The sequence below is a fragment of the Orcinus orca genome, chromosome 5 (genome assembly GCF_937001465.1).
Source record: "Orcinus orca chromosome 5, mOrcOrc1.1, whole genome shotgun sequence".
NCBI classification, from domain to species: domain Eukaryota; kingdom Metazoa; phylum Chordata; class Mammalia; order Artiodactyla; family Delphinidae; genus Orcinus; species Orcinus orca.
In genome coordinates, this window is record NC_064563.1 from 146,184,973 (window position 1) to 146,206,545 (window position 21,573).

A 21,573-nucleotide genomic window follows, 5' to 3' on the forward strand; every position below is an offset into this window, starting at 1 on the left:
TTCTTTAAGAATCCTTTCTCTACCGCAAGGTCATGAAGATACATTTTCAGGAAATTTAGGGTTATAGCTGTTATATTTCAATCTGTGATCCATTTCAAATTAATCTTGTGTATGGTGTGAGGTAGGAGTTGTGGTCTCTTTTTTTTTTTCATACATGTACCCAGTTGTCACAGTATCCTTTGTTAAAAACGAGTTTCCTTTTCCATTGAACCACTTTGGCATGTTTATTGAAAATTAATTGACTCTATATGTGTGAGTCCCTTTCTGGACTCTCTGTTCTGTTTCATGGATCTGTTTGTCTGTCCTGACACCAAGACCACACTGGCTTAATTGCTAGAGCTTGGAATCCGGTAATCTTCCACATTTGTACTTCTTTTTCAGTTGTTTTGGTTCTGTGGGTCCTTTTCTTTTCCCTACAAATGTTAGAATAAAGAATCAACTTGTTAATTTCTTTCAAAAAGGCTTCTCTACTTGAACTGGGATTGCATTCAGTATATAGATTAATTTGGGAATAATAAAATCTAAACAATATTGAGTCTTCCAACCACGAGCATGATACATCCCTCCACTCAGCAACGCTTATAGCTTTCAGAATAGATAGAGGTCCTGCATATCTTTTGTTAAATCTGTTCCTCTGCATTCTCTGTTTTCTGGTGTTATTGTAAATGGAATCTTCACGTAATTTTCCATTTGTTTGCTCCTCATTTACAACAGATATTTGTGTGTTGACGTAGTACCTTGTGACATTGCTTATTAGCTCATGGGTTAGTTCTGGTAGTTGTTTCATAGAATCTTAGGATTTTCCATAGAGACAATCATATCTTCTAAAAATAAAGACAGTTTTACTTTCTACATTCCAGTCTTTTTGGATTTTATTTCTTTTACTTGTCTTGTTGCATTGGTTGAAACTGCAATACAATTAAATAAGACTGAGAGCAGACATCCTTACCTCATTCCAGCCTCAGGGGAAATGCATTCACTCTTTCACCATTGGGTGTGACGTGAGCTGCAGGTTTTTTTGTAGGTGCTCTCTGTCAGATTGAGGATGCCCTCTTCTCCCAGTTCACAAAGAGGTTTTTTTTTGTCAAATCTTCTGTGTTAAATTTTATCAGAGGTTCTTTGTGCATCGACTGAAATGGGTTGAGGGAGTTTCCTTTTATTCTTAGTTTTCTAATGTTTTTTTCCATCATAAATAGGTGTTAGATTTTTGTCACGTGTTCTTTCTGCATCTACTGGGATAACATATGATTTTTCTCCTTTATTCTGTTAAGGCAGTGAATTATACCGACTAATTTTCAAATGTTAAAACAACTTTGCATTTCTGGGATAACCCCACTTGTATTCCCAGGAAGTGTTCCTAGGAAAATACTTAGGAATAAATTTAACAAAGGGTATACAGGACCTCTACCCTGATGTAGGATGTAGTCCCTTTTTATATATTGCTAGATTTTATTTTTTAATAATATGTTAAGGAGTTTTGTGTCCATGCTCATGTAGGACGTTGGCTTATAACTTTCTTCTTGTAATGTCTTTGTCATGCTTTGATTGTGGGGTTATGGTGGCCTTATAAAACATATTGGGGCATTTACTTTCTTCTCTGTTTTCTGAAAGATTCTGTGTAATTTTGGTGTTATTTCTTCCTATATTCATTTACATGTAATGTATTTCTTGATATGCTTGAGGTTAGATCTACCATGTTGCCATTTGTTTTTCTTATTGATCTTGGGTTCGGTTTCCTGGTTCCTCCTCTTCTCCCTTCTCTTGGGTTCATTGGATAAGCTTTTGTATTCTATTTTATTTCTTCTGTTGACTCTTTTTTTTGTTAATGGAAGAAATTAGCTCTTTTTTTAAAGTCTTTATTGAATTTGTTATAATATTGCTCCTGCTTTATGTTGTGGTTTTTTGGCCACGAGGCATGTGGGATCTTAGTTTCCCGACCAGGGATCAAACCCATACCCGGTGCGCTGGAAGGCGGAGTGTCAACCACTGGGCCGCCAGGGAAGTCCCTCTTCTATTGACTCTTTACCTCTGCTTTTTGCATTATTTTTAGTTGGTTGTTATATTTCACCGTGCATCCTTCACCTTTTTTTTTTAATTGCAGGCTTTATTTGTTGGAGATCAATAAAAACACAAAATTGAGTGAAAAGTACAGAGTTCCCACACATTCCCTCCTCATACACTCACTCAGTCTCTCCCACCATCTGCATCCTGCCTCAGAGCTTTATATTTGTCCCAGTCAGCCTACACTGACACGTCATTGTCATCCAAAGTCCATAGTTTACATCAGGGTTCACTCTTCGTGTTATACAGTCTGTGGGTTTTCGGATGCATAAAGACCTGCATCCACCACTGCAGGGTCATACAGAGTAGTTTCTCTGCCCTAAAAATCCTCTGTGCTCCACCTGTCCATCCATCCCTCCCCCTAGACCCCTGGCAACCACGGATCTTTTTACTGTCTCCATAGGGGTGCCTTTTCCAGAATGTCCGTAGCTGGAATCATACAGTCTTCAGCCTTTTCAGATCGGCTTCCTTCACTAGGTACTATACATTTCAGGTTCCTCTACGCCTTTTCATAGCTTCATAGCTCATTTCTTCTTAGGGCTGATTTGTTCCTTCCCCTATTGAAGGAAGTCTTGGAGTGCTTCAAAGTTTTGGCAGTTATGAACAGAGCTGCTATAAACATTTGTGGGAAAGTTATGTGTGGACATAACTTTTCAGCTCCTTTGGGTAACTGCCCAGGAGTGCAGTTGCTGAATCATACATTTAATTTTGTAAGAAACCACCAAACTGGGACTTCCCTGGTGGTCCAGTGGTAAAGAAGCCGCCTTCCAATGCAGGGGACACGGGTTCGATCCCTGATCGGGGAACTAAGATCCCACATGCCACGGGGCAACTAAGCCCACACGCCACAACTACTGAGCTCACGCACCTCAACTAGAGAGCCTGTGTGCTGCCAACTACAGAGCCCACGCGCTCTGGAGCCCCCATGCCACAACTAGAGAAGAGAAAACCCACACACCACAACTAGAGAGAAGCCCATGCGCCACAACGAAAGATCGTTCGTGCCGCGACTAAGACCCAATGCAACCTAAATAAATAAATATTTTTTAAAATGTTTTAAAAAGAATCAAGAAACCACCAAAATACCTTCCAAACTGGCTGCTCCATTCTGCATCCCCACCAGCAGTGATGAGAGTTCCTGTTGCTCCACAGCCTCGCCAGCATTTGGTGATGTCAGTGTTTTGGATTTTTGCCATTCTAACAGGTGTGAAGTGGTATCTCATTATGGTTTCAATTTGCAGTCCGCTAACGTTATTCAGCATCTTTTCATGTTTATTTGACATCTGTATATCTTTTTTTTTCTCAAAGTGTCTTTTCAGATCTTTGCCCATTTTTAAATCATCCTTAACTTTTTAGCCTAGTTAAAATTAATATTGTGCCACTTCACATAAAAAGTAAGGACTTTGCAGCAGTAAAATTCCTCCCCACAACCTTTGAGCTATTGCTGCAATACACTTTATTTATTTATTTATTTATTTATTTATTTTTGCGGTACGCGGGCCTCTCACTGTTGTGGCCTCTCCCGTTGCGGAGCACAGGCTCCGGATGCGCAGGCTCAGCGGCCATGGCTCACGGGCCCAGCCGCTCCGCGGCATGTGGGATCTTTCCGGACCGGGGCACGAACCCACGTCCCCTGCATCGGCAGGCGGACTCTCAACCACTGCGCCACCAGGGAAGCCCTGCAATACACTTTACATCTATGCTTCACACTGAATGTTTGCGTCCCCCCCAAAAAAATTCACACGCTGAGATCCTAACCGCCAATGTGATGGCATTGGGGGGTGGGGCCTTTGAATGGTGAGTAGGTCATGAGAGCAGATCCCTCATGAATGGGATTAGGGCCCTAATAAAAGAGACCCCAGAGAGCTCCCTCGCTCCTTCTGCCCTGTGAAGACACTGAAAAGCTGGCCATCTGTGTACCAGGCAGTGGCTGTCACCAGCCCCCGACTCTGCTGGCGCTCTGGTCTTGGACGTCCAGCCTCCAGAATTGTGAGAAGTAACTTTCTGTTGTTTACAACCCACCGAGTCTCTGTGGTCTCTTAGAGCAGGCGGAGCAGCTAAGGTCATCTACTCCCAGTATAAACTCCATAATACAGTATTAAAATTTTTACTTTAAACAGTCAGCTGTCTTTTGAAGAAATAATGAAAAGAAACTTAAAGATAACTGTTTTGTAGTTACCTACCTATTTGCCATCTCTGGTGCTTTTTTTTTCTCCCCGTAGATTCCAGCTCCTGAGTGGTGTCATAGCCCTTCAGCCTGAAAATTTTCTTTTTTCTCTGAGCATCTCTTGAAGCGCAGAACAGCTAGTGACTAATTCCCTCAGCTGTTGCTTCTCTGAACATGTCTCCGTTTGCCCTCGTTTGGAAACATATTTCAGGGTGTAGAATGCTGCATTCAGAGCTTTGTTTTTGTTTTTTAAAAGAGGTCTAAAGATGTCCTTTTTTTTTTTTTTTTTTTTCCTGGCTTCCATTGTTTCTGCTGAGAAGTCAGCTTTTATGGTCTCTTTCCCCTGCAGATGAATCATTTCGTTATGAATCATACCATCCCCTTTTTCCCCTCTGGATGCTTTCAAGGTGTTTTTCCTTTCTATCTGGGCTTCAGCACTTTGACCATGTCGTGCCCTGGTTTTCTTTCTGTTTATCCTGTTTGGTGTCCTTTGTTGAGCTTCCATGGTATATAAATGTGTTTTCATCAAATTTGTAAAATTTTCCACTATTATTTCACTACGTGTATTTTATGCACCGTTCTCACGCCTTTCCTTCTGAGACTAATTACATGCATGTTAGAAAGTTTACTCTTATCCCTCGTGTGACGGGCTCTGTTATTTTTTTAAGATTTTTTTCTCTTTGCTCTTCAGATTGGAGAATCCCTAATGATCTGCCCTCAATTCCCCTGACTCTGCTGCTCACTCCAAACTGCTCTAAACCCATCTGTGAATTTTTAGTTTCAGATACACTTTTAAATTCAACAGTTTCATTCTGTTCTTATTCATGGATTCCTCTTTTAAGATCCCCTGTCTGTTTACTACTTACTAACATCTTTTTTCTTTAGTTTTTGGATGTACTTACATTTGCCACATAAAAGGCAATTATAGGGACATGCTCATTTCAACTTCTGTGTCATCTGGGGTTTTTTGTTTTTAGTTTATCTTGTGCAGCCTCTGCAATTGTGCAACATTAACGTCCACAGATGGTTCTCAAAAAGGGTTCAGTTTCTTAATAGAGCTTTACAGGAGCCCTCCTTCGATCATCTTACTGGATCGGAGTTGATCCTGACAGAATTCTCCCTGACACCGGTCTCCTGGGGTCATGTGACACACCGTCAAAGCCAGACACAGTGAACCGGGCTTGACTCCCTTTGGTTTCACCGTAATTAAACGTTCCCACAGAGTGTCCCCTCACTGAGACATTCAAGGTTATCACATAATGGACAAAGTCCCTCCAGCTTGTACAGTCAATCAGGGGCTGGATCTCAGATTCAGATTCCTCCGAGGGCATCCTCAAGAGAATGTCACACCCGTGGCCTCCTCCCTGAAAAGTCCACCCCCCGACCACACCATGGAGGAGGGGTGGCTCTCAGGGAGGAGGCTAGTGTGCAGAACATCTCTGCCCCCTGGGCTCCGTGCGACACTGCCCATCTTTGCAGTCCCACGTGGGGACATGCCTGGTGGGGGGCGGGGCAAGGTGGGCTTGGCCGGGTCGTGCCATGGCTTTCTCTCCGCAGCCACTTCAAGCTCTTAGGAGGCTTTACATGATCAACGTGGGCAAACCACTCAGGACAGCACCTGGAACCTAGAAAGCGCTCCGTGAAGATTGTTTTGGTTGTTGCAATCCACAGAACAATAAAGAAAACTTGCATTGCTAGCTGTCCCAGAAGCTTCTCCCTCCGAGGCATTTTTCTCAAAACTACGCGGAAAGGAGGGCGTAGGGAGGAATTGTGTCCAACAGCTGAGATCAGACTCAACTACGCACAGTACAAATCCCAGCTCCAAAAGCGAAAGGGGAAAAGAAAGCAACCCAGTCCCTGCCGCGGAGGTCCGGCGAGTCTGCAGTGATCCTGCGAGGACTCGGCCGAGACGGTTACGGGACATTCTCCAAATGCCAGATGTGGTCGCCAGCGCCCTTTGGTCCACTTTGCTTTCTTTGTCACATCTGAGTGGCTAACAGGAGGCGAAAGCATCTAGTCAAAGTGACACCGTGGGTCACCTGGGACGGCCCTTTGGCCGCTGATAAACAAGGGTGATTTCTCGACAGGACAGACCGTGGAAAGGGCACCTGTTCCTTTAAGGAGCGAGGCCAGGTCACTGTTCATCATATCATTTTATTGTGCTCCTGGGTTGTAAAGGAAGCGTCCTCCTTCTGCACGTCTACTTTATGACATCCATAAACAGTGAATTGCCGATGACTGTGCCCAGGGCTAGAACATCCTCTCTGGCTGGAGGGGCCCGGAGAGCCAAAGTGGGGCAGAGGTGAATTGCCCCACTTCTTTCCTGGAGAGGGGCAGTGCCACCTCCCAGAAGGAGGGGCAGGAGGGGACAGAGAGGGAATCCCCTCTAGGCCCTTCCTACACACAGTCCTGGAAATAAACGCACCCCGAATCTTCAGGGCCTTGGGGTGTCTCTTTGGGCCAAGTAATGGGGGTGATTTTCCCTAATGCAAAGCAAAACACCCCTTTCTGAAGGGATATCCATTTATAAAAAAACCTTTGGGTTTCCCTGGTGGCGCAGTGGTTGGGAGTCCGCCAGCCGGTGCGGGGGGCGCGGGTTCCTGCCCCGGTCCGGGAGCATCCCGCGTGCTGCGGAGCGGCTGGGCCCGTGAGCCATGGCCACTGGGCATGCGCGTCCGGAGCCTGTGCTCCGCAACTGGAGAGGCCCCAACAGTGAGAGGCCCGCGTACCACAAAAAAAAAAAAAAAAAAGCTTTGGGAGGGTGTGTGTTAAGTATGTATTTTTTGAACGATGCTCAGGGCTTCAGGTGAGGTAGATAAGGTCGGACAGCTCACACATCATACTAACAGCATGGGACACAATAGCAACATTGTGCAACAGTTGCAGACGTATCAGGAGAGATTGGGACCCACCGTGGACTCCAGGCGGTCCACTCATCGCACCACTGGGGGCGGGGGTTCAGGTGCCGGTGTCCCCATGCAGGGTGTCCCCTCCCTGCATGCACAGGTGCGGAGCCAGCATATTACCAGGGCTGCGTTTGCTTCCATTTGCAGCGGGGGAGGAAGGTATGCGTGCCGGCCAGCTCAGGTGAGCAGAGGATGGAGGAATGGCCATGGCTGTCATTGTCTCGTCCAGCACGGCGTGGGATGAGAGGTGCCCATCACCTGGCTGGCCTGTCCAATCAGGGCATCACCTTCAAAGTGACCTTCAGGAATGAGGGGGCCGGCTGTCCTGTCGATCAGTTAAACCAGATCTTTATATCCTTCTGTGCTGCAGAGACTCAGGATTTGTCTGAAACAAGTAAACAGTTCCTGGAAGGGCTGGGAGAGGTGGAGGCGGGTTCCTCGAAGCGTCTGCAGCAGGCCAGCGTGGAGTCGGGCAGCCGCCGGCATCGGGGAAGGGCAGGGCGGGGCTGAGGGGGTGCGTGCTGTCCTGCCAGCCCACGGGCGGCGTCCTGCCCACAAACCCCAGTAGGCGGCTCTGCACCCGTCTGCGCAGGATGGGCTGCTCCGGACCCCTCGGTTCTGTTCCAGTGGAAGCTCCTGGGGCCTCCCTGGTGCAGATTCACGGCCAGAATCTGGGCTGATCCAGCAGCATCCTTAAAACAGGACTCGGATTCTGCCAGGCTCCAAGATTGTCCTGGAACTAAATTAAACGCTTCTGTGATGTGTGGGAGACCCTGCCAGCCCCAGCATTTACCCGTCGGGGCCCATCACCTGAGAGGCCAGCCAGATAAGGCCCCCGGAATATATAGGCTAGGCCCATCCAGGTGGAAGCAGGGAAAAGCAGCCCAGACCCGAAGAGGCTGATGAGAAGCCTACGGAGACCTCTGTGCTTACGACGGACCATTTGGCCTTTATTAAATCTTTTGCTTTTGTGAAAGCTGTGGGTGCCTAGGAGTAAATCACGGCGAGCTTGGAGCAGTGTCCCGGATGTTCGCTAGCGCGTGCTAGGTTCAGGGACACTTCTGATGGTACGTCAGCTGTTCTCATGGAGCGGAGTTTTCTCTGGAGAGCACGTGAGTCACCCATGACTCGGCTGGCTCCCCCTCAGCCTCCATCCTGTGGACCAGCAAGCATTCTGCTCTGACTCCCATTCTTTCAGTCATAGTTCCTGTCTCCCAATTTTCTCAAAAACTTCGAGATCCAGAGAGACCCCAAAGACCCAATCAGGTCCAACCCTGAATTGCCAGCATCCCTGGCTGTGGCTGGTTACTCTTAAAGCTATTTTAAAATTTGCAAAGCAAAAACACTTGAATATGCTTCGATTTTTTTAATTCGATATATGCCACGTAGCATCTAGGAAATAGATGGGTTTCCCACATGCTGTCAGACTTTTCTGATAGGGTGTGGTTTGGCCACCAAGGTTGGGCATGACTAATGTTTGCGACTGAAAACTGCTTCTTGCCCCCAGGTGCAGGGGTTTAGGGCTATCTGAGGCTTCTAGGGGAATGAAGAGCACCTTCGGGACCATGCAGGAAAGATGTGGCTTCTTCTCAGCCTGGACCTGGTTCCCCCCAGAGCTCTGCCTGTCACCCCAGGGACAGTGCACGCACCGGGGAAGACACTCAAAGCAAGAGAAGGTGTCAGAGAGCCTGTGGCTGCCAGCGACCCTCAGTGATGTAATGACAACTGCTGTGGCTGTTGGCAACCCTTAGTGATGTAATAACAACACCTGTGTCTGTTGGTGACTCTTAGTTATGTCATAACAACACCTGTGGCTGTCAGGGACCCTTAGTGATGTAATAACAACACCCGTGGATGTCAGGGACCCCTAGTGATGTAATAACAACACCTGTGTCTGTTGGTGACTCTTAGTGATGTAATAACACCTGTGGCTGTCAGGGACCCCCCCCCCCCCCCGTGATGTAATAACAACACCTGTGTCTGTTGGTGACCCGTAGTTATGTCATAACAACACCTGTGGGTGTCAGGGACCCTTAGTGATGTAATAACAACACCTGTGGGTGTCAGGGACCCTTAGTGATGTAATAACAACACCTGTGGGTGTCAGGGACCCTTAGTGATGTAATAACACTTTTAACGTAGTAGCAACAGCCAACAGCCAACATCGATCGGAGCGCTCGCCACGGGCTAGGCGCTGCCCTGAGTACTTTACACACGTTAAGTCAATTAATTTTAAATTCGGAACTCCCCTGGGAGGAAACAGTGGCCCGCGACAGGAATGCCAGTGCTCCGGGGTGCAGGGGGTGGGGGGTGGCGGGAGGCACCTACTTCCTGATCAGGCTCTGTTTATGGTTGTGTGGGTGTGGTTGGCCTTTCGCATAGAGGCATTTTTTCGCTCTTTTCCCCTTGCAAAAGAATGCAGATTGCGCAGTATCTCAAGAGGCAGCTCAGGGTGAAATTACATACATGGCAGTGGCGTGAGCACCGCAGCCTGGGCAGTGGCGCCCTGAGGCTTTCCTGCCGCCAGCCCACCTCTGTGCCGATGCCCTTTCGGAGGACATCGGATTTGTTGCCACGGGTGGCACATGGGCTGAGGTGTAGCTATTACGTGGACCGGAATGCGAGTGTCCACACCTTGGACTGAGCTGGGAGCAGGAAGGTATGGGATGAAGTGGCGAGAAGCGTTATTACTGCTGGGGCAGTAATAAATTTCGGCATCAAAATCTTATAATGCTCAAAGGAGCCCACCTCAAAAATCCAAGGGAGGGGCTTCCCTGGTGGCGCAGTGGTTGAGAGTCTGCCTGCCAATGCGGCGGACGCGGGTTCGAGCCCTGGTCCGGGAAGATCCCACATGCCGCGGAGCAACTGGGCCCGTGAGCCACAACTACTGAGCCTGCGCGTCTGGAGCCTGTGCTCCGCAGCAAGAGAGGCTGCGACAGTGAGAGGCCCGTGCACCGCGATGAAGAGTGGCCCCCGCTTGCCACAACTAGAGAAAGCCCTCGCACGGAAACAAAGACCCAACACAACCAAAAATAAATAAATAAATTTATTAAAAAAAAAAAAAAAATCCAAGGGAAAATTCCCCCTTAACTTTTTCTTTCCATTCTATCTATTAAATTTTTTATTAAACCGTTTAAAATGATTATAGAGTCACATACAGTTGTAAGAAAAAAGGCAGAGAGACCCAGGCACCCTTTACCCTTTTTCCCCCAGTGGTAACATCTTTCAAACTGTAGTAAGATATCACCCCTGGGCTGTTGACACTGATGCAGTCCAGATACAGAGCATTCCATCCCCCCAATGCACGAGCCCTCCTTTTATAGCCTCCCCCAGATCCCTCCCTTCTATTCCCCACCCCTCCCTAACCCCTGGCACTCGCTAATCTGTTCTCCATCTTTATATACTTCTGTCATTTCAAGAACGTTCTATAAATGCCTTCATCCAGTGGGTGAGTTTGGGGATTGACTTTATTCACTCAGCATAATTCTCTGGAAATGCGTCCAGGTTGTTATGTGTATCACAAGTTCAATCCTTTTTATTACTGGGTAATATTTCATGGTGTGGCCGGAATACAGTCTGTTTATCCATTCACCTACTGAAGGGCATCTGGGTTGTTTCTGGTTTGGAGCAATTAAAAATAAAAGCCGCTCTGAACATCATGTACCAGCTTTTCTGTGAACATAACTTGTCATTCTCTGCCCCAGAGGGCAATTGCTAGGTCAGACATACAGTACTTACATGTTTAGTTTTTTTAAGGAATTGCCAAACCATTTCCCAGAGGAGCTGTACCGTGTTACATTCCCACCAGCGATGTGGGAGTAATCCAGTTTCTCCACATCTTTTCCAGCATTGGGGGTTGTCACTTTTTTTTTATTTTAGCTTTTTTGATAAGTGTGCAGTGGTATTTCAGTGTGGTTCTAATTTGCATTTCCCAGTGACTCATGTAGCTCAGTAACTTGTCATGTGCTTGTCATCCATCTATATATTCTCTCAGTAAAATGTCTGCTCGTGTGTTCTGCCCATTTTCAAGTTGGGCTGTTCTGTTTTTCACTGTCGAGTTTTGACAGTTCTTTTCATCGTCTATATTCAAGTCTTTGTCAGATACGTGGTTTGCAAATATCTTTTTCCCAGACTATAGCTTTTCATCCTCTTAGCAGGATTTTTCTCAGAGAAAAGTTTTACTTTTGATGAAGCCCAGTTTATCAATTTTCCCTTTTATGGACTGTGTTTTTGGTGTGAAATCTGAGAACTCTCTGCCTAGCCCAAGAACCTGAACATTTTCCCCTATTTTTTTTCCTAAAAGTTTTATAGTTTTCTATTTTACATCCAGGGTCCACTTTGCATTAAGTTTTATATAAACAGTGAGGTGTAATTCGAGGCTTATTTTTGTGCCTGTGAAAGTTCAATTGCTCCAGCCCCATTCATTGGAAAAACAGTCTTTCCACCATTGAATTGCTTTTGCTCATTGGCCAAGCATCAGTTGAGCGTGTTTGTGTGGGTATCATTCTGGGTCCTCTGTTCTGTTATCTGTGTCTAACATTCCACGAATGTCACAGTCTTGATTATTAGCTATGTAATAGGTCTTAAAGTCAGATAGACTGATTTGTCCCATTTTATCTTCTTTTTCAAGATTGTTTTAGCTCTCCTGGTTCCTTTGCATTTTCATGGGAATGTTAGAATAATCTTGTCTGTTTCTACAAAAAATCTTGATGGGGTTTTGATAGGAATTGTGCTAAGTCTGTATATTAATCTGGGGAGAAATGATATCTTTACTATGTTGAGTCTTTCAAACCATGAAAATGGTAGGTCTCACCATTTATATATCTTTTTTTCTTTCTTTCAGCACACAGCTTCTGCATATGTTTTGTTACATTTACACTTAAGTTGTTTGAGCTTTTCTAAGTGTTTGTAAATGGTGTTGTGATTTTAATCTCAGAGTCTCCATGCTCATCACTAGTATATAATCAATTTTGTATATTTATCTTGTATCCTGTGACTTGCTGAACTCACTTATCGGTTTTACTTTTGTATCTTGCTGAATTCTATTGCTAATATTTTGCTAAGGATTTTTGCTTCCACATTAATGAGGGATATTGATTTGTAGTTTTCTTTTTTTGTTGTCTTTGTTGAATTTAGTATCAGGTTAATACTAGCTTCATAAAATGAATCAGGAAGTGTACCCTCCTCTTCTGTTTCCTGGAAGAAATTGGTCAGAATTGTATTACTTCTTCTTTAAATGTTTGGGAGAATTCTCCAGTGAAACCATCTGCACCTGGAATTTCTGTGGGGGGAGTTTTTAAATTAGAAATTCAGTTTCCTTAATAGATACAGACTGTTCAAATTACCTAGTTCATATTGGATGAGTGTAGTAGTTCACACTTTTCTAGGAATTGGTCCATTTTCATCTAGGATGTCAAAGTTATGTGTTTAGAGTTGTTTGTAGTTGTTCCCTTGTTATCCTATTGATGTCTGCAGGGTCTGTAGTGCTGTCCCCCTCTTCATTCCAAATATTGGTGATCTGTGTTTCTTAGTCTTGCCAGAGATTTGTCAGTTTATTGATATTTTTAAATAACCGGCCCTTAGTTTCATTGGTTTTCTGCTTGTTTTTCTGTTTCTATTTCATAGATTTCTGCTTTTTATTATCTCCTTCCTTCTGCTATTGCTTTAGGTTTATTTTGCTCTTCTTTTTTTAGGTTCTTAGATTATTGTGTTGAGGGTTTTCCTCTCTGCTAATGCAAGCATGTAGTGCTATAAATATTCCTCTCAGCACTGCTTTAGTTGTGTCCCACAGCTAAATTTTGATGTGTTGTATTTTCATTTTCATCCAGTTCAATGTCTGTTTTTATGTCCCTTGAGACTTACTCTTTGACCCATGTATTACTTAGAAGTGTGTTGTTTAGCTTCACAGTGTTTGGAGATTTTCCTGCTATCTTTCTGTTACTGATTTCTAGTTTGATTCTCTTCAAGGTCGGAGACCATACTCTATATGGTTGCAGTTCCTTTACGTTTGTTGCGGGTTTTTGTGTGTGTGTGTGTGGACAGCATAGGGTCTATTTTGGTATACACTTTGTAGGCACCTGAAAAGAATATGTGTTCCGCAGTCGTTGACAGACTTTTTTTTTAAACATATTTTTATTTAAATTTATTTATTTTTGGCTGCATTGGGTCTTCGTTGCTGCTTGTGGGCTTTTTCTCTAGTTGCAGCGAGCAGGCTTCTCATTACAGTGGCTTCTCTCGTTGTGGAGCACGGGCTCTAGGTGCATGGGCTTCAGTAGTTGTGGCACATGGGCTCAGTAGTTGTGGCTTGCAGGCTCTAGAGCGCAGGCTCAGTAGTTGTGGCGCACGGGCTTAGTTGCTCCGTGGCATGTGGGATCTTCCCGGACCAGGGCTCAAACCCGTGTCTCCTGCATTGGCAGGCGGATTCTTAACCACTGCGCCACCAGGGAAGCCCCCGTTGATAGACTTTTAAATATATCTCAAGACTTTGAGACAGATCACTAACTCTTGAAAGTTATGTGATACATTACTTTTTAAATTTTTTATTTATTTATATATTTTTTTATTGGAGTATAGTTGCTTTACAGTGCTGTTAGTTTCTGCTGTACAACGAAGTGAATCAGCTACATGTATACCTATATCCCCACGCTCTTGGACCTCTCTCCCCTCCTCCCCCCATCCCACCCATCTAGGTCATCACAGAGCACCAAGCTGAGCTTGCTGTGCTATACAGCAGGTTCCCACTGGCTATCTATTTTACACATGGTAGTGTATTTATATCAATCCTAATCTCCCAATTCATCCCACCCTTCCCTTCCCCCACCCGTGTCCACACATCCATTCTCTACATCTACGTCTCTATTCCTGCCCCATAAATAGGTTCATCTGTACCATTTTTCTAGATTCCACATATATGTGTCAATATACGATGTTTGTTGTTCTCTTCTGACTTATTTCATTCTGTATGACAGACTCTAGGTCCATCCACATCTCTACAAATGACCCAATTTCATTCCTTTTTATGGCCAAGTAATATTCCATTGTATGTATGTACCACATCTTCTTCATCCATTCGTCTGTTGATGGGCATTTAGGTTGCTTCCAAGACCTGGCTATTGTAAATAGTGCTGCAGTGAACATTGGGGTGCATGTGTCTTTTTGAATTATGGTTTTCTCAGGGTATATGCCCAGTAGTGGGATTGCTGGGTCGTATGGTAGTTCCATTTTTAGTTTTTTAAGGAATCTCCATACTGTTCTCCATAGTGGCTGCATCAGTTTACATTCCCACCAACAGTGCAAGAGGGTTCCCTTTTCTCCACACCCTCTCCAGCATTTGCTGTTTGTAGATTTTCTGATGATGCCCATTCTAACCAGTGTGAGATGATACCTCATTGTAGTTTTGATTTGCATTTCTCTAATAATTAGTGGTGTTGAGCAACTTTTCCCATGCCTCTTGGCCATCTGTATGTCTTCTTTGCTGAAATGTCTTTTAGGTCTTCTGCCCATTTTTTGATTGGGTTGTTTGTTTTTTTGATATTGAGCTGCATGAGCTGTTTGTATATTTTGGAGATTAATCCTTTGTCAGTTGCTTCATTTGCAAATGTTTTCTCCCATTCTGAGGGTTATCTTTTCATCTTATTTATGGTTTGCTTTGCTGTGCAAAAGATTTCAGAAGAAGTGATCTAAAATCCTGCTGAGTTCACCGAGGACGGCTGTGAAACCTTCTCTCTGGTGATTCTTATCAGTGGAGTCACCACCCTTCTTCCCTGATAGGTGTGGGCCTCTCTGAAGGATAGAACTTGGATCAGCTCAACATATGGCTCAATGAAGTTTCCTGGCTGACATTTTTACTCTTATATTTCCAAGAGATACAATGAGACGTTGTTTCCCTTCTTCTCATCAAGTTATAGAATGCTAAAGCCAGAGGAAACCTTGGGTCATCTGGTCCACCCTTTCATTTGGCAAGTGAAGGAATAAGGTCCAAGAGGTTAATTTAGATTAATTTTTTAAATACGTTTATGAAATTAGCATATGTTTATTATAGAAATGTATTAGATATAGAGAAACAAAAATAAGGGAAAAAAGTGTATATATAATCTTACAACCAAAAAGTAGCTACAATTATTATTTTGGAACATATCCTCCCAAGTTTTCAGAAGTGCTATCACACTGTACTACAATTTTTTTTTCTTTAACAATAGACATGAACATTTTCCAAGATGTTATTCCTAATAGCAGAATATGTTTCCACAGTACAGATATACCATCATTTATAAGCCATAAGTGATGTGCATTTGATGGGTATATAGGCCGTTACAGTTTTCACTGTGTTAAATAACATTGTGATGAACATCTTTCTCCTAGAAATGAAGACACTGGATCATTTTTAGCTTTTCAGCCCTGTTGCCAGATTGGATTATCAAGGTTTTTTGTTCGTCTGGACAGGCTTGGTTTAGTTTTGACTTGTGTTGGTTTTAGAGTCAATATAGAAGATGACATGAGCTCAGGAGGAGGCCTTGTTTAGGTCCCCAGCGTTTCAGGGCGTGAACTAAATGACCATCTGGATCCAGGAGGAGAACCCTCCCTTCCTCAGAGGGTGGAGTTGCTGGAACAGTGCCGTGCAGTCTACACCTTCCTATGAGGCATCCCGCCTTGGGCCCGGTCAGGAAACAGGAAGACAGGCAGGTTATATTCAGCCTGGGACCTGAACCTTGTAAAACCAGCCACCCAGCCCGGTTTTATGTGCCCGGCAACAAAGGGACAAACTTGCTCACCCCGGCCTGCTTCCTCTCTCTGGGACCTGCCGTGAGAACACTGTTTTGCACTCAAAATATGCCTTGAACGCACTTTGTCATAGTAATTGCCCCCATAAAGTGGACCAGGGCACCACGTGAAAATGGCCCGTATTTAAGGGTCCAGTCCTGCCTGCTTTTTACGGCTGGTGCGGACCGCGGGCGGGCCTCAGCCCCGGTCACTCTGCCCAGGCACCGCTGAGAGTACTGAGAGTCCAGGAGGGAAAGAGCATCTGAAGGTGGACAGGAAATCCCGGGCCCAGGAGAGGCCCTGCTGCTGAGAGGCGGCCAGAGCATCCCTCCAGGTTCCCGGGTGGCTCCCGGGCACGGTGTTGGTGCCACTGCCCACGACGTGCGGGTTCAGCCCGTGGTCCGCACAGCGTGCCCTTTCCCATCAGTCTTTCTTTCTTCGTCTGCAGAGAAAGAAGAGTTGATCCAGAGCGTGCTGACCCAGGTGGCAGAGCAGTTCTCAAGGTACAGAATGTTCTAGATGCGTCATCTCCAGAGCTGGGCGCTTTTTCTCTTCATGGCTGGGTGGGCCACTTGCTCTGAGGCTGTCTCGGCCGGCAGGCTCTGATACATCGCCCCCAGAAGCTGCCTCCCCAGTGGAATCCTTTGGGGACTTGCGTACCTAAGCCAGCTTGGATGGGGTCCAGGAAACAGATGCCAGGTGCCACAGACCGTGTCAAGTGGGTGTTCTCAGAACGAGAGCCCGTGTTGCTGGTAATCTTCCCAGCTGGCTCTTCTGGGGCTAGGACTTCAACCTACAAGAGCTGACAGCGTTCACAGAGATCCTGTGCAGCTGTGCGGCTTCCTCTCCATTCTGAGTCATCCTGCCGGTTCTGGGTCAGTGCTTTCCATTTCTCAGTTACCTCGCTGTGGCATCTCACTGCCCGAGGGGAGTTAAAATGGGGAAAGGCCGTAGGGTATTTTCTTAAAGCCCAAGAGTTGTTGAACTGAATGGGTTGGAGCCTCCCGGAGAAGGGCACCTCAGGTCCCCTGAGACGGTCTGTGCCCAGCAGGGCAGGGTGTGGGGCTGGACCATGCCCTCTGTGAGCAGAGGACACGGTCCTCCCCGGAGAGCATCTGCTCACTGCCCACGTATGGGGAAGTAAGCATACCTGCTCTACGTTCCCATCTTGGAAAATACACCTTTGAGATAATTCAAAGGGGTATCTTTTTCCTCCCTCCCCTCAGCACCCCTCCCCAACTCCCGTGAGTTCCTTAAAAGCAACTCCTCTGTTCGAGCCCCTCGCCAGCCCACCTGTAGGGCTCACCACGGCAGGGAGTCAGCAGATGTTGGCGGAACCCATTTTAACTTGGAGAATTTGATGAGTTGTGTTGTTTTGTTTTTTCCTTCCTAGAGCATTTAAAATCAACGAACTGAAAGCCGAAGTTGCGCATCACTTGGCAGTGCTAGAGAAGCGCGTTGAATGTGAGTGGCACGTTCATTCCCTTTCGCTGATTTGTCTTTTAACCTCTGCTTAAAGTAACCACTTAAAACCCTGGTGCTTGGTGATGGCAACGGAGCTGAGGCTGACAGCAAATGTCTCTTCTTTGGGAAATGCGCGAAAGTTACCTTTGAAGTTAACAAGGGCTAGAACAGTGATGAATCTTAAGTGTTTTATTTCTATTTTAAAAGTAACTCAGTAACATATGACGTGTTCTAAGTGTGCAGTAACTTGCAACATGGTACTTATCGCAGCACAGCCCCTGGAATAGGGTCTCTTGAGTGCAGGAGAGCACAGAAGGAAACCGTGAGGCCCCCAGACGTAGCCCCCTCCAGGGAAGAACTTCTGCAGAATAACTTGTGTGTGTGTCTTTTTACAAAAAGGAGAATGCACCGACCCACACTCTGTGGTTTCACAATCTGGGGGGAGGATGTCCACTAAATCATTACCAAGTCTTGATTCAGTGACCAAATAGCTGAAACTCTGGGAGGAAAACAGCTTCCAGTCACTCACCCTTTGTGTTCCCATCCATCAAATAAGGAACAAAGCTTGAATTCCACATGACCCGCAATTCCCCATTCAATGCACAACGGGAAGGCTCTTTGTCAGTGTCAAGGCCAAGGTTAATGGCTCATGGGCACCACATTTACTGACTTCCGGAATGAGCAAACACACTCCAAACCTGAGGCCGTCGGGGTCGTGGCATCACAGACTCTACCTGGCTGACTCACTGACTGTCACTTTTCATATCTTGTATGAATGGCTTGGATTTTTTACAAGAAAAAACATTCAGGATCATGTCCAAAACCAATTCACCTAAATAACTTGAATCATGATTTATATAGTTACCCTTTTCAAAGTAGGGCAACATTATAAAAATCCATTTGATCACATCACCCTGGGACCTTTGTTTTTCTCCCCCAAAAATCATGGTACCCAGAAACTGCTGTGAACTTAGTTTTCTGGGAGTGGTTGCCGATACCCTAAAAATAAAGGGGTTGGAATAGAGCACTTGTTTCTGCTGGATGTTTTTTCAAAAGAGAGAGCTTCGTAATAAAGAAACTTTGGTTTGGGTAAAAAAATAAAATCCATTTGGTCATTAGAGCTTCAGAACAGTTTTATTTTCCCCATTGGTGATGAAGGAGCCCCCGAGAGATTAAGTGACCTGCTGAAGTTCATTCAGCAAAGTGGAAAAGTAAATAAAACCGGAACCAGCCCCAGGGTCCTGGTGGGGCTGCTCTCACCATCACCTTTCCCCATGGGGAGCCAGTGCCACAGCAGGGCGGGGAGGGCCTGAGGATGCAGGTTAGAAAGCAGCTGTGACAGCTGGCTGCGCGGCTACGGCCGCAAACACTGGTCATGGCTGCACTGAGCAGAAAAGAGGTTTTGCCCTAAGGGATTGGGGGAGCTCCCCTGGGTGTCAGGAGGGCTCAGGACCAGGGCTCAGTAGCTCTGCAGCAGGAGCGATGCCCCAAACCCCACGTAGAGCTGATGCTGTGAGGATGCCGACCTGGTGGATCTGAGCCCCAGATGTACAGTACCCCCCGGCACCCCTAGATCTGTGCTTGGACCCCCATAGCCCCTGTGGCCACTGCTGCATACATCAGGCTGCTTCTCTGTACACGAGCTACAGATCCAGAGTCTGGACAGAGCTGGATCAGGTGCCCACACCCTCGCTGCAAGGACGGCCAAGGAAAGCAAGTGTTAGTGTCTTGTGGCTCTCGTGACAAAGCACTGCAAACTGGGGGCTTAAAACAACAGAAATGAATTCCCCCACTGTCTCGAGGCCAGAAGTCCGAGATCAAGGTGTCGGCAGGGTCAGCTCCTTCTGGAGGGGAATCTGTCCCAGGCCTGCTCCAGCTTCCAGGACGCCCACGGGCCTTGGCGTGTGGCCTCATCACTCCAGGCTGCCGCCGCCTGCACGTGACCTTCTCCCCTTGCGTCTGCATCCAGGTCGTCCTTCTATCAGGACACACCTGTCTGTGGATTCAGGGCCCACCCTCACCCAGAAGGATCTCATCTCGAGATCCTTTTCTAAACAAGGTCACACTCTCATTCTGGGGGTCAGGATGTGAGCCTGTCCTTGACGGGGGCACAGTTCAACCCACTGCCGTGAGCGTTTGGGGTTTCCGTCTTCTGCCATGGGCGACAAGCTCAGCTTCCCACCAAGCCCCATAGAGTAGGGAGCTCTCTGGACGTGGGAAGAGGTCCAGCCAAAGAACACAGCAAACATTCACTGCCGAGTCACCACCTACAGTCACAGAGATGAACAGTCATACAGTCCCCACCTGGAGAGCAGATGCCCGGGGGGTGGGGAAGGCTGGGGTGTGACAGGTGCCTCCTGCTTCGTCGTCCTCTCCTCCGGCGCCTCTGACCACTTCCCCCCGCCCCACACGGAAGCCAGCTCCAGTGCCGCCGTTCCTTGGAAACAGACAAGTTGAAGAGGCCGTTAATTAATTCTCAGAACTCCTACAGGGAGCTGTGCTGACTTCAACTTGAGAGGCTTCCGGTATCTGGCCGAGGGGACACCAATCAGGCCGAGAAGTGTTTTTATTTTGCCTTCAAGTGGCTTGTGGATTGAGGACCATTAAAGGATGGATCCCCGATGACCTTCTCCCCAGCATGTCCTTGCCCGGAATCCTCCAGAACTAGCTCGCACCTCCTCCTGGGGCTCCTGTGTAGATCAGATAATTCATGCACATGGGCATAAATTACCTGGAGGATGGCATCGCCCCTTCACCCCCAGCTCAGGCTCACTGCAAAATTACTAGCGTTTTTACTAGTGGTATTAATTTCTAGCACCAGAGACCTGGGCACTGAAGGAGTGGGATGGAGAGAGCTTGCATTTCTCAGGAGGAAGAGGACATTAGGGTTAGGGTTCCAGGAGCTGCAGTCAGGCGGCCAGGTGTAGGCAGCGGCCTCCCCCCCATGGCCCACTTTGGCACCTCTCCCTGCATCAGCCCCTGGCCTCCCCACCACCTCCCGGCTGCCCGCTGCCCACAGGAACATGGCTATGGGGGCCCACGCACCCCCGGAGAGGGCCCTCATCCTCCCTGAACTCCACCTGGCTTTGGGCGAATCCTTTCCTGGCGCTTGTGGCTGACCGCTCCCCGGGCTCCACCCGCCTCTGCGTTAGCGCCAAGGTGGGCGCGGTCACCTCATCTGTGCTCAGCCCCGGGGGGTGTGAGTTCCTAAGAGCCGCCCAGACACAGCAATCAGGGCCTCCCCCGAAGACATCGCAGGGACCTTGGAAATGGACAGGGGAGGCCTTTTGAGGACAGGGGTTCTGCAGCTGGACCTCTCCCGCAGGTCACTTGGGGAACTGGTCATCCCAGCCACTCAGAAGGTCAGCCCTGACCCTGCAGAGCTGCCAGAAGCAAGCCGGCCTGCGCTGCTGGCCTGGGAAGGCTGCCGGGAATATGACTGCCGGGCTGCTCCGCGGGGCCCAACCAGATATGGACACACACACATACACACACACCGTGCTCACGCACACACACACTTTATCCGGTATGTGTGAACTGTTCGGAGCTGTTCTCTGCCTCGTGAATTCAAACAGGCACCAGCTAGAACTGCCCATCTGTAAACCACATTACATTGATTTGACTTGTTTTAAATGGAATTTCCTGCCTTTTTTTTTTTTTGACCTTCTCAAGTGTATAATTCTTTGGAATCAAATGTAAATTCTGCCATAGCTCTTAATTCACCTTAAAAGCTTTCCTTCCTTTTCTACGAAATGTTTTCCTTCTTCGGGAGGCTGGGGTCTCGCTTAGGTGAGAAGCCATTTCCTAAACACAGGACATCCAGGGCCTCCCCTCACTTCCCGGTTGGAGATGGGCCATCCAGGGGCGCCCCTCCCTCCCGTCCTTCCTTGTTTGCGGGAAGGGCCCAGGCGCCCTGCGGTGGGCACAGGGCAGTCCTGCCCCTGTTCAGCGTTTGTCCCTGCCGGGGCCTGGCCCAGAACCTACAGACTAGAGAGCTGGCCCCATGGGGCAAAGTTTACAGCCAGGTCATGCAAACAACCCAGAAAACTGAAACCAAAGCTTGCTTTTCTTTTTGTCACCGGGGAAATGTGCTTTATGCAAATTCTTTACCAAAGTCCTTGGAGGAAGTGCTGAAACCCGAGGCTCTATTCCTACGTGGCTATAAACAACTTCCAAAGCTCTGCAGCCTAACTAGGGCCTCGCCTGCCCACAGCC

General features: G+C 47.0%; 1 protein-coding gene across 9 annotated transcripts in view; it reads left to right on the forward strand.

Annotated features, from left to right (window-relative positions):
• Positions 1-21,573, forward strand: part of PDE9A (phosphodiesterase 9A) — a 97,926-nt gene that overhangs the window by 50,517 nt on the left and 25,836 nt on the right. For 7 of the 9 annotated variants that reach the window (XM_033418389.2, XM_033418390.2, XM_033418391.2 and 4 more), the window contains 2 exons: positions 16,343-16,397; positions 17,288-17,358. In XM_033418389.2, the coding sequence (XP_033274280.1) occupies positions 16,343-16,397; positions 17,288-17,358 (126 nt within the window). Of the gene's footprint in view, positions 1-8,129; positions 8,202-16,342; positions 16,398-16,722; positions 16,770-17,287; positions 17,359-21,573 lie in introns of those variants that run through there. The other 2 variants (XM_049709712.1, XM_033418396.2) reach the window with 2 other exon arrangements.